The sequence below is a fragment of the Caretta caretta genome, chromosome 6, assembly GCF_965140235.1.
Source record: "Caretta caretta isolate rCarCar2 chromosome 6, rCarCar1.hap1, whole genome shotgun sequence".
NCBI lineage: Eukaryota > Metazoa > Chordata > Testudines > Cheloniidae > Caretta > Caretta caretta.
In genome coordinates, this window is record NC_134211.1 from 221,553 (window position 1) to 233,948 (window position 12,396).

A 12,396-nucleotide genomic window follows, 5' to 3' on the forward strand; every position below is an offset into this window, starting at 1 on the left:
ATGATCAAGGGCTAAAACTGTTTTCTTACTAAAACCTGCTCTTGCTGGCATAAAATAGAGCAGGGCCTTATGCTGGGGTGGTGCTGAGCTCATCGTAGAGATGCTCGTTGCTAGTTCAAACTGGAATTGTTCTGGGCCATTCTCTGGCCTGCGCTATACAGACTAGACGCCAGGGGTCTCTTCTGGTCTTGGCAATCTATGGGTGAAGCCCTGGCACTTGCCTTTTGCAGCGGAGTTGAGCCTTGTAAGTGTGAAACTTCTTAGCAGAAAACATCTCCATGTAAAATCTACAAACCCACTCTCCTTCAGAAACCTGATTAAAGGCGCTAGGACCAGACACTACAGCCCCGTCGGCAATTTCACACCATCAGCGGGAAGAAACAAATGAAAATTGGTTGAAATTTTAAGACAATTTTGTACAATGACAATTGTTACCCACCCCGGACTCAGCTGAGGAGCTCTAGAGACGGCACCAGCTGGCGGGGCCCTGGTGCCGCTTTGGCCCCACACCCAGAACTGGGCCAGGCCCGGGGGCTGAGTGCCAGCAGGGATACAGCGGATAATCGTGTGCACGTCAGCTGGGTCAATACTAATAGCACAGATCAGTCAAGACTCTAGTGCACACAAGGCTTAGGGCAGCCTGCCTGGGGCCGTGTGTTGTCATTCACAGTATCAGTTCCCAGCCAATGGGAGCTGCAGAGCCAGCACTCGGGGCGGGGGCATCGCTTGGAGCCTCCCTGGCCGCCCCTGCACCTAGGAGCTGGAGGGACGTGTCACCGCTTCCCGAGAGCTGCATGGACCCGGGAAGGGAGCCTGCCAGTCCCGCGTCGACCCAACTTTTAATGGCCCGGTCAGCAGTGCAGGGGGTGGAGCCAGCATGGGGCAGGAGGCAGGGCAGTGTGGGGCCAGGGGTTGGGGCAGAGGTGGGGCCAGCACAAGGAAGGGAGTGGGGCAGTGCAGGGCAGGGGTGGGGCCAGCACGGGGCGGGAGGTGGGCAGGGGGTGAGTCAGGGGCGGGTCCGGCACAGGGCAGGGATGGGGCTGGCGGTGGGCAGGGGTCCATGGGGGGGCAGAACTGTGGGGCAGTGGGGAGTTACGGGGGGGCCCACAGAGGGTTACAAGATGAAGCCCATGATGGGGGGAGGGAGCAGGGGGTCACGGGGAGGGGTCGTGGGGAGGGCTGATGGGGCAGGAGAGCAGGGCAGGGCCATACAAGGGAGCAGAGAGCAGGCTCATGGGGAGACATTCAGCGGGGTCCAGAGCAGCCAGCAGTTTGGGGGGCGGTAACACCGTTGCTGAGAACACAGACACCACCGGGGGCAGGCAGAGGTTGAGGGGCAAATCCCCGGTTTATTGGGACGGTTTTATGCTCACACCGTGATCCCAGGTGTAGACAGAGACAGGGGCCCCGGCACGGGGGTGGATTTGGGGCGAATCCCCGGGTTCACCAGGAAGGTTCACACACACACACATATTCACAAGCCCGTAAACAATGGGGGAGGCTGCGGGCGAGTTAGGCCCGGGGGAGGCGTGGGGAAGACGACAGGTCTGTGCCTTCCCCCTCCTGCACAGGGCTGGGCAAATCCCCTCTGCAGCTCCCCTTCCGGACCGGGCCGCACGGGCCAAGCCAGACCTGGTGCTCAAATTAGAGAGCCCTTTCCCGAAGAGCCCAGCCCCTGTGCTGTGGGGCAGCCGGCTCGGCCCCGCTGGGGAGCCCAGCCCCTGTGCTGTGGGGCGGCGAGGACCACGGCTCCTTAGCTGGGGCTCTCCCAGGTACTGAACATGGGTCGTGCTGCGCCCCCTCCCAAGAGCCCCCGCCCGCAGCCCCAGGGAGGGACCTGCCGGGGGGCAGAGCTGCAGGCGGCCGGTCCCCAGCCCCACACGGCTACGGCACATTGACATAGTCGGAGTCGGCCGTCTGCTCATCCAGCGAGGCTGCGAGGGAGAGAGAGAGAGAGAACGGTGGGCTCAGCCCCAGGGAGAGGGGTGCAGGCGTCGGGACATGGGGCTGGGGGTCCCCGCCGGCCCGGGGGGCTATGGCTGCCTGGTGCGCCCAGCCTGGGGCTTCTTTCCACGGGCACAGCAGAAAGTGCGTGTCCGGGGCCTGCGGGGTCAGGGAGAGTCCCACGGGGCCTGGGGGTGGCTGGGTCACGCTCGGGGGGTGGGGTGGGGCTCAGGGGGCAGAGCTCTAACAGGGTTTCGGCTCCTTGTCGTCCACGTTCGCGTAGGAGACATTTTCACCTGCCCGGGAGAAAGGAAGGGGACTGTGGGTGAGGGACGCGTGCGCGGGGGCAGGACCGGCGCCCTCGGGTAGGGCAGGAAATGTTCCCCGCGGGACTCCGGAGGGGGCAACGTGCAGAGTCCCCCTCGTGCGTGTGAAAGGGAGACGTGGGCCCACGCTCGCCAGGGCAAGTCACACGGCGGCTCCTCACAGGCGGGGCGTGAAGGCGGGACCCCCAGCTGCCAGCGCCGGCGTGAAAGGACTGGCCCCCCGACCCCAGCTGGGAGCAGCCGCAGCCTCGTGAGCCGGTCGCATGGAGCAGCCGCTCGGGGGGCAGGTTCCCAACCAGGGGACAATGCACAAGCCAGGCAATGCACACGCAGGAGTCACGCACTCACACGCACACGGGCTGCACACACTCATTCACACTCACGCCAGGCGTGCACACGTGCACACAGGCTGCGCACACACTCATTCACACTCACGCCAGGCGTGCACACACGCACACGGGCTGCGCACACACTCATTCACACTCACGCCAGGCGTGCACACACGCACACGGGCTGCACACACTCATTCACACTCGTGCCAGGCGTGCACACACGCACACGGGCTGCGCACACACTCATTCACACTCGCGCCAGGCGTGCACACACGCACACGGGCTGCACACACTCATTCACACTCACGCCAGGCGTGCACACACGCACACGGGCTGCGCACACACTCATTCACACTCGCGCCAGGCGTGCACACACGCACACGGGCTGCGCACACACTCATTCACACTCGCGCCGGGCATGCACACACACACTAGGGCATGTGCACACACACACACACACACGCACTTACCCTTGCCGCGACTGGGGCCTTTCTGCTTGTGGGGCCTGGTTCTCTCGGTCTCCAATGGAAGCACCTCCCTGCAGATGGGGAGGAGCAGAGGGGTGACCATGCGGGACGGGGCAGGGGCCCAGCCCCAGGGGAATGTGCTCAGAAAGGGGTCAGGCCCTACACTCCCACCCGGCAGCTCACCCTGTCCCCCCCCCCCCCCCCCCCGCGCGCAGCCCCCCAGTACTCACAGATACTCCTTGTCCTTCTCCTCGGAGCCTGCAAAGCACAAGGCACAAGAGCGGGCTGAGAGGCCGCGGCTGGGAACGCGGATTGGGGGGACGAGGGACCGTCAGCACCCGCACACAGCACCCCGCCCCAGGGCGAGCCATCCCCAAGCTGCCCCCCCCGGCAATGTAATGTGGGGCACTGGCCCAGCCTGTGGCCATCTGGGTTCAGGTGTGGGGCGCTCCCCATGGCTCAGCGTGGGCCAAACTCACCCCCCCCATGGCTTCCCCCAGGCCCAAGGGGCCTTTGCTGATGTGTCCTTAGTGGGGAACATTCCCACTTGGGGCTGTTGGTAACCCAGGAGACCCCAAAACACTGCTTTAGAGGGATCTAAGGTAGGGAGCGTGGGGTGCACCCATGGATGGATGGAGTGGGGGGCTATCTGGGGCTGGACGGATGGGTAAACAGAGGGATGGGGCAGTGGGTCAGAGTCTCTCTCAGAAGGGCCGGAGAGGGGTTTCTAACAGGAGGGGGCCAGGTCAGTGGGACAGGGTCTCCATGGGGGGCAAGGTCTCTTTTCGGGCAGTGGGTGGGGCAGGGTCTCTATGGGGCAGAGCAGTGGGGCAGGATCTCTTTGGGGGCAGGGCAGTGGGGTAGGGTCTCTATGGGGTAGGGCAGTGGGGCAGGGTCTCTGCTGGGGGCAGGGGAGTGCAGCAGGGTCTCTATGGGGGCAAGGGGTGTGGCAGGGTCTCTATGGGGTAGAGCAGCGGGGCAGGGTCTCTATGGGGCAGGGCAGTGGGGCAGGGTTTCAAAGGGGGTCCGGCTGCAGTTCATGTCTCACTTACTTCCCCCCTCGGCTCCCTCCAGATTCACATAGTTCTCCTCTGAGTCTGAGAGAGAGAGACGCAACCTGAGTCGCCTGGCCCCATGACCCGGGGGGCAGATCAAAGTGCCCCCGCCCCACCCCGCTCTCCCATTCCCTCCCCCCTGCACCCCTCCCGCTGGGACTCCTGCCAACCTCAGCCTCCCCCCGCAGCGCTGGGCTGGAGACGGGACTTGGGGTGCAGAGCCAGGAGGGCCCCGCCCGTCGCGTCCTGCCCCCCACCCCCGCGCCCCCCGGCCCCAGCACTCACTGATGTTCACGTAGCTCCCGTGGCTGTCCACATCTGCTGAGAAACACAGGGGGTTAGAGACAGACACCGGACTGCTGCCAGCCCAGTGGGGGAACAGCGGGGAGGGGGCGGGCGCAGACTGCTGGCTGGCACTGCCTGGTGCTCCGCTGTGACGAAGTGGGACTGTTCTTAATGTTTCCTCTGAATAGTGTGGGGGTGCCTCAGTTTCCCCTAGGCAGTTCTTAAGTATCTAGGGGGTGGGGTAAGGGGGTGTATGATCCTTGCAGAGCCCTAGAGGGCAGGGGTGTGCAGGGGTCTGGACACAGAGAATGGCCGACACCCTATTTCCTGGCAACTGATGGCCTGGGCCCTTCCCCCCTGCCAGGTGAGAGCTAAAGGGTAGGAGAACAAAGGAATCAGGTGACCTCCTGGCCCGGGAAAGGGACAAAGCCCAGAGGAGGGGGGGCTGGAGGGAGTTTCAGTTTGGGGCTGGTTGGAGACATGGAGTGAAGGGCAGACAGGGTTGTCTGGCTCACTGCCCCCCAAAATGGACCCAGCTGAGGGGTCCGGTCTCTGCACCTACAAGCTGTGTTAGACCATGTTCCTGTCATCTAATAAACCTCTGTTTTCCTGGCTGGCTGAGAGTCACGTCTGACTGCGGAGTTGGGGTGCAGGACCCCCTGGCTTCCCCAGGAGCCCCGCCTGAGCGGACTCGCTGTGGGAAGCACACGGAGGGGCAGAGGAGGCTGAATGCTCCGAGGTCAGACCTAGGAAGGTGGAGCCGGGGGAGCTGTGTGTCCTGCAGACAGGCTGCTCCCCGAGAAGAGACTGCCCCAGAGTCCTGCCCGGCTTCCTGGGGAGCAGGACCAGAGCATCGCCCAGGGACTCCGGGACAACGCCCCACCCAGCATGGGCCGGGTCTCCATTCCCCCAGACCCCACTCACCAGTGCCAGATTCCCGGGCCTGCTTCAGGGACTCAAAGACCCTGTGGGGAGGAAGAAGTGGGGTCAGAGCAAGGTGCTTCCCGTCCTCCCCACCCCAGCTGGGACCCCCTCCTCTTCCTGCCCCAGCCAGAACCCTCACTCCTCCCTAGCCGGGACACCGTCCTCTTCCCACCCAAGCTGGGACCCCTCTCCACAGCTGGGAACCCCTCCCTTCCCCAGCACAGTTGGGACCCCCTCCCCACCCCAGCCAGGACCCCCTCCCCTCCCTAGCTGGGACCCCCTCCTCTTTCTGCCCCAGCCAGGACCCCCACTCCTCCCTAGCTGGGACTCCCTCCTCTTCCTGCCCCAGCCAGGACCCCCACTCCTCCCTAGCTGGGACCCCCTCCTCTTCCTGCCCCAGCCAGGACCCTCACTCCTCCCTAGCCGGGACACCGTCCTCTTCCTGCCCAAGCTGGGACCCCCTCTCCACAGCTGGGAACCCCTCCCTTCCCCAGCACAGTTGGGACCCCCTCCCCGCCCCAGCCAGGACCCCCTCCCCTCCCTAGCTGGGACCCCCTCCTCTTCCTGCCCCAGCCAGGACCCCCTCTCCTCCCTAGCTGGGACATCCTCCTCTTCCCACTCAAGCTGGGACCCCCTCCCCTTCCTAGCTGGGACCCCCTCTCCCCAGCCAGCACCCTCCCAGCTAACTGGGACTCCACACCAATTACCCAGCTCCTGCTTAGGGATGTGACCCCTAGACAGAGCATCTCTCCCAGGGCTGGGGAAGGTCTCCGGGGAGCCGGGGCAAGGCCCATGGGGGAGCAGTGTGGGCGGAGGGGGAGCCCAGGTGTGGCCAGGGATTTGACACCTACGGGGTCTGCCGCGACTCTGTCCGCGGGGCAGGAGCTGTGAGGAGAGAGGGGGAGAGACGGTGACTCCCCCGCACAGACACCCCACCCCCACCCCCGTACATGGGGGCACAGCAGCAGGCCGGGCAGGCTGTATGCCAGACGCTGGCTGCCACGTCTGGGTCCCGGCCGCCAGGGCAGTTCTGTCCCATTCTGCCGCGCTGCAGGGTGGTGGCAGCAGTGGGGAGCTGTAGAGCAGGGGGGGGGTCTCCGCAGGGCCTTTCAGGCCTGTTATCTTGGGCGGGTGTGTCTCAGGGGCGTGTATTGTGGGGGGTGCGATGCAGGGTGTGTGTCTGGGGGTGCGTAGTGCGGGGTGCGTGTCTGGGGGTGCGTGTCTGGGGGTGCGTAGTGCGGGGTGCGTGTCTCGGGGTGCATAGTGCAGGGGAGCGATGCGGGGCGCGTGTCTGGGGGTGCGGGGTTCGTGTCTGGGGGTGCGTAGTGCGGGGTGCGTGTCTCGGGGTGCATAGTGCAGGGGTGCAATGCGGGGTGTGTGTCTGGGGGTGCGGGGTGCGTGTCTGGGGGTGCATAGTGCGGGGGTGCCATGCGGGGTGCGTGTCTCGGGGCTGCGTGTCTCTGAGGCGTGTCACACGGGGGTGCGCCGTGTGTCCCAGGGTTGCCCGGGATGTTTGGTCTCCGTCTGTCGCCGTGGTACTTACGAAACTGGAAATCGTCCTCGTCCTCGTCTAGAGAGAGGGGAAACAGTGCCTGTGACACCAGCCACGCAGCCCTCCACCCCCCCCGGCCCCCGTCACCCGCGGGGCGCCCCGGGCCCCAGGTCACACGTCTGGGCCAGGGGCCAGGGCTGCGCTTTAGGAGAGCTGGAGACGAGCGGGAGAGGCCAGAGGAGAGCCCCAGACCCGGGCGAAGGGGCAGAGAACAGGCCTGTGAGGGGCGGTTAAACCTGGGTGCTCAGTGCAGAGACAAGACGACTGGGGGGCCGTTCAGGTAGGTTGGGGGGGCTGGAACCAGGACGGGGTCCGTTCTGTCCCCTGAGGCAGGACAAGCAGCGATGGGCGTCGTGTGCAGTCAGGGCGCGTGAGCTCGGATGTGAGCGAACCCGGGACAGGCTGGGGGGTCCCCGTCCCTGGGGGGTTCTCGGAGCCGCTGTAGGGTTCCTGACCCTGCCTCGGCGTCGGGGCTGGACGCGGTGGTGGCCTCTCAAGGTCCTCTCCAGCCCCGCGTCTCTACGATTCTCCATCCAGCCTGCCCCCCATCTCACCCCCCTGCCCTGGGGGTGCTCACTGTCCATGCTCCTGGGGCCCACAGGAGGCCGTGGGCTTGCGGCGATGCTGGTGCCAGCAGTAGGATCTGGGGGGAACAGGAGGGTGAGTTGTGCTGGGGGCCCTGCCCCAGGGTAAGGGGTGGGGCAGCTGCCCTGCACCGGGGACTCACCTGACATGTAGCGTGGCCCCAGATCCCGAGGCAAGTCCCTGCAATACACAATGGGCAGAGGGGCAGCGTGGGGGGCCGGGGGCAGCACCGCGGGGGTGGGGGTGGGAGACAGGGAGGGGCAGCTCCGGGTGGGGGGGCGTAGCACTTACCTGGGGGAAACCAGCAGCTCTGCGGGGGGGGGGGGGGGAGATGAGTCAGTGATGTCACCTCATTAACAAACAGCCCAACCTCCCTCCCTCGCCACCCTTCCCTGCCCCTTGTACCCGCCTGCTCCCCGTCTCCCCTCCCCCGCCCCTAGCCCCAGCCCCGTCTCCCCTCCCCCATCCCTTGTACCCCCCAGTCCCTGCCCCCCACCCCCGTCCCCCCGTCCCTAGCCCCTAGCCCCCAGTCCCTGTCCCCCCACCCCTAGCCCCCAGCCCGTCTCCCCTCCCCAGTCCCTTGTACCCCCCAGTCCCTGCCCCCCTGCCCCTAGCCCCCACCCCCGTCCCCCCGTCCCTAGCCCCCAGCCACCCAGGCCCGTCCCCCCACCCCTAGCCCCCAGCCCCGTCTCCCCTCCCCCATCCCTTGTACCCCCCCAGTCCCTGTCCCCCCACCCCTAGCCCCCAGACCCGTCCCCCCTCCCTCATCCCCCATCACTCACTTCTCCGGCAGAGCCCGCAGAGCAGCAAGCAGCCCCCCAGGGGGATGAGCGCCCAGCCCCCCACCCAGCCGCTCACTGTGCCCTCGGCCCAGGCCATGGGCAGCTCTGTGGGGAGAGAAATGGGAGAGAGACGGGTTAGAACAGCAGAGACCCCCACCCCCACCCCGTGGGTGCTGCACCTGGGCTAGCCTGCAGTGCCCTGCCTGGACAGAGGGACGGGCCAGACACAGCCCCCCACAGCTGGCACAGCCCCCAGTTCCTGGCCTGCAGCAGGCACCAGCGCCCAGCCCCCAGTGATGAAGCGGGGATTTTCTCTTGTTCTGTTGTATGTGAGCCTATGTGAGTCTTACTGTTTTGCATGAAGGCTGTGTGTGCCTCAGTTTCCCTGTGTATTGCACCAATGTCTAGCTGGTGAGATGTGTGACTTTTGCCGGGGTTGCTCCAGGTGCCTGCAGGGATGCTATGGCCGCCCCTTTGTCACCTGAGACCCAGGAGAGGGATGCGACCAGGGGACTCTTGGCCCAGGACTGAGGAGGAGCAATGGGCCAGGCAGCTGGAAGGAGTCAGTCTCGGCTGGCTTGGGGTTCACAGGGAGGGCCAGAGATGGACTGGGCTGAAAGTCACTGATTTCTGTGCTAACAAGCTCTGCCCTACGCTGTGTTCCTGTCGACTAATAAACCTTCTGTTTTCCCGGCGGGCTGAGAGTCAGGTCTGACTGCGGAGTTGGGGGGCAGGACCCTCTGGCTTCCCCAGGACCCCGCCTGGGCAGACTCGCTGTGGGAAGCGCAAGGAGGGGCAGAGGAGGCTGAATGCTCCGGGGTCAGACCCAGGAAGGCAGAAGCCGGGTGAGCTGTGTGTCCTGCAGACAGGCTGCTCCCAGAGAGGAGACTCCCCCAGAGTCCTGCCCGGCTCCGGAGGGAGCAGTTCCAGAGCATCGCCCGGGGACGCCGTGACAGGTGGTGGGAGCGGTGGGATGTACAGCACCCCGTGGACAGAGCATCCTGCACTAAGTGACAGGGGAGCAGTAAAACGAAGGGGGATTAGCGAGAGACGGGAGTGCTGGAGGCTCCTAGAGGTGCGGATCCAGGAGGCGGAGGAGCCTACGGCTTAACCCCAAAAGAAAGTGGACCCCTGAGAAGGGCTGTTGCCCTGAAGGGGGTTCCTCCCAGGGACCGTGGGGAGCTGAGTGACCACTCGGGAACGGCGTGGAAATGGTCTATAACCATCCCCTTAAGAAGGACATTGTAGAGCTGTGCAGAGAGAGGGCCGGACATTGGAAAGCTCCCTAAGGCACAGCTGATTGCTCAGTTGGAAGAGGAGGATCTTTCTAAGGAGCCGGTTCCTGACCCAGGTGGGGACGCGAGAGAGGCTGGGAGCAGCTGAGCGTCCGGGAGACCTGTGTCCCCGACCAGCTGGGAGTCGTCGGTGGATCTGAGACGGATGGAATTGGAGCTGGGATCGAAGGAGTCAGAGGACCATGAGAGACGGGGAAGGCATGAGGCAGAACAGCGGGAGAGACAGCGACAGCAGGAACTGGCCATGGCTGAGCTGAGAGGCAGAAGGACCCGCCCAGGGGTGCAAGGGCATGGACCCCAGGGTGCCAATTCTGCAGGGAACCTCGACACTAAATCACTGCCCCAGGTTAAGGAGGGAGGAGATAGAGCGCGGCCTGTGGGAAGGGTGGCAATTGGAACCAGGATGGCCCTACGGAAAGGCTCCGTGTCTAGTCCCCTTCTTGGGTCCCAAGGTCATAGACTCCGTCAGCCCGATGGGTGGTGAGGTGGACAGGCTCCCACTCCTGGTCCCAACCTATATGTCTGTGTGGAGTTTCCTGGGGCCAGGCCCCTCGGACCCACAGTGGGAGCGGGAGGGGATGGTCAATGGGGAGACATTCCTGGGGTGGCGAGATCCTGGGACAGAGGGAACTGGTGTCAGGCCCTGGGGGGTGCAGCCTCAGATGCTGAGGGGTTGGGTGAGCTGGGTGAGGGTCCCAGGGACGAAGCCCCTTCCCCTGTCTATGGCCCAGGTCCCTGTGCAGACCCAGGAGGGGTGGGGCTGGCTGGCCGTTGGGGTTCTCCAGGACACCAGCTGCGTGACCCTGTTGTGGGGTGACTGTGTCTCTTTGGGACAGGATCCAGGCCCTGCTCCTGTAACTCCCAAGGGTTTGAATCTGAATCCAGGGAACCAATCGGGGGAGAGGGAAATGGTCAGTGAAAATGCAGATGACCTGGCTGGCAGCGGGGAGGAGCGGCTAAGCTCGGGATACCTGCCTGCCTGTAACCGGACCCCTGGGGTCGAGTGGGACGGAGAGATGCTCCCCATCCCCCTGCACATGGGGGAGGGGGCTCACGCTGGCTCTGATGCTGTGAGCAAAGCAGCGAGCTCGCTGCCTATCCTCACTGGGACAGCAGGGGCGAAGCTGAGCCCAGGGGGATCGGAGACCCAGCTCAGTGTGGGGAACCACAGCCAGGGCAGGACAGCTGCCAACCAGGGCTGCCTTGTCCAGAGCCTTGGGACACCTGCCTGTCACAGAGGAGTCTTTTCAGAAGGTGGCCCTGGGCTTGGTGGGGGACGGATGGGAGGGGAAGGCCTCCCCCGATGGAGAATCAGTGGTGGAGCATGGACTGACTTTCCGGGAACAGCTCGCTGAGTTCCTGGGTCCGGCCAGGGAGAACCTAGCCAGGGCCCAAGGGAGGCAGAAGGTCCGGTACGACCGCTCGGCCTACGGCACCGGGGACCAGGTGAGGGGTCTCGTCCCGGTGAGGAAGCATAAGCCGCAACCTGCCTGGGACGGGCCCTTCAAGGTCATCCAGCAGCTGAATGAGGAGAACGATGTGGTGGAACTGCCCAGCCGGGCTCACAGCCACCGCGGGGACCAGGTCAACGTGATGGAGCCGTACTGTCCATCCCCTGGTGGGTCTCTTCCCTGAGACAGGAGCCGGCCCCTTGCTGGAATCAGTTCCCCTCTCTGACCAGCTCACCCCTGCCCAGCAGGCAGGGGTCAGAGAGACGCTGCATTCGCACCCACAGCTGTTCTCCAGCCGGCCTGGGCTCACTAACCGAGCCGTCCACTGGGTGGAGAGGAGAGCCGGCCCTCCCATCATGTGTTCCCCATTCAGAATAACGGGGAACACAGCCTAGGCCCTGGAGGGAGAGGTCAGAGACATGCTGGCTTTAGGAGTGGTCCAGCCACCCACCAGCCCCGGGGGCCTCTCCCGTGGTGCTGGTCCCCAGGAAAGATGGGTCGATCCCAGTCTGTGTGGCCTCTCAGAAGCTCAATGCCATCACCATGTCTGGTGCCTGCTGTGACGAAGTGGGACTGTTCTTAATGTTTCCTCTGAATAGTGTGGAGGTGCCTCAGTTTCCCCTAGGCAGTTCTTAAGTCTCTAGGGGGTGGGGTAAGGGTGTATGATCATTGCAGAGCCCTAGAGGGCAGGTGTGTGCAGGGGTCTGGACACAGAGAATGGCCGACACCCTGTTTCCTGGCAACTGATGGCCTGGGCCCTTCCCCCCCTGCAAGGTGAGAGCTAAAGGGTTGGAGAACAAAGGAATCAGATGACCACCTGGCCTGGGAAAGGAACAAAGCCCTGAGGAGGAGGGGCTGGAGGGGGTTTTCAGTTTGGGGCTGGCTGGGACATGGAGTGAAGGGCAGACGTGGTTGTCTGGCTCACTGCCCCCCAGAATGGACCCAGCTGAGGGGTCCCGTTCTCTGCACCTGCAAGCTCTGTGTTAGACCATGTTCCTGTCGTCTAATAAACCTTCTGTTTTACTGGCTGGCTGAGAGTCACATCTGACTGCGAAGTTGGGGGGCAGGACCCTCTGGCTTCCCCAGGAGCCCCACCTGTGTGGACTCGCTGGGGGAAAGCGCACGGAGGGGCAGAGGATGCTGAATGCTCCGAGGTCAGACCCAGGAAGGTGGAAGCTGTGTGAGCTGCGTGTCCTGAAGACAGGCTGCTCACAGAAAGGCGACTGCCCCAGAGTCCTGACTGGCTTCATGGGGAGCAGTTCCAGAGCATCGCCCAGGGACTCCGTGACAACTGGTGGCAGGAGTGGGATGTACTGCACCCCGTGGATGGCGCTTCCTGCAGTAAGTGACTGGGGAGCAGTAACACGAAGGGGGATTGCCGAGGACTAGGCCTGCTGA

At 64.5% G+C, this 12,396-nt stretch overlaps 1 protein-coding gene across 3 annotated transcripts; it reads right to left on the reverse strand.

Moving 5' to 3' along the window:
- Nucleotides 1-1,325: 1,325 nt before the first annotated feature.
- On the reverse strand, nt 1,326-8,933 carry LOC125637974 (uncharacterized). Of its 3 annotated transcripts, XM_048853092.2 has the most exons (13): nt 8,603-8,772; nt 8,253-8,357; nt 7,762-7,780; nt 7,613-7,650; nt 7,463-7,528; nt 6,877-6,903; nt 6,185-6,218; nt 5,334-5,374; nt 4,410-4,442; nt 4,122-4,166; nt 3,300-3,327; nt 3,073-3,140; nt 1,326-1,934 (listed from the first exon to the last, which is right to left on the reverse strand). In XM_048853092.2, the coding sequence occupies exons 1-13, from the start codon at nt 8,610-8,612 to the stop codon at nt 1,885-1,887; spliced, it is 564 nt and encodes a 187-aa protein (XP_048709049.1). In that variant the 5' UTR covers nt 8,613-8,772; the 3' UTR covers nt 1,326-1,884. The 3 variants fall into 3 exon arrangements, with proteins under 3 accessions (XP_048709049.1, XP_048709050.1, XP_048709048.2); XM_048853093.2 differs by lacking the exon at nt 7,463-7,528 and having other exon boundaries at nt 8,603-8,627; XM_048853091.2 differs by lacking the exons at nt 1,326-1,934; nt 3,073-3,140; nt 3,300-3,327; ... (3 more) ...; nt 6,185-6,218; nt 6,877-6,903 and having other exon boundaries at nt 7,028-7,528; nt 8,603-8,933.
- Nucleotides 8,934-12,396: the final 3,463 nt, after the last annotated feature.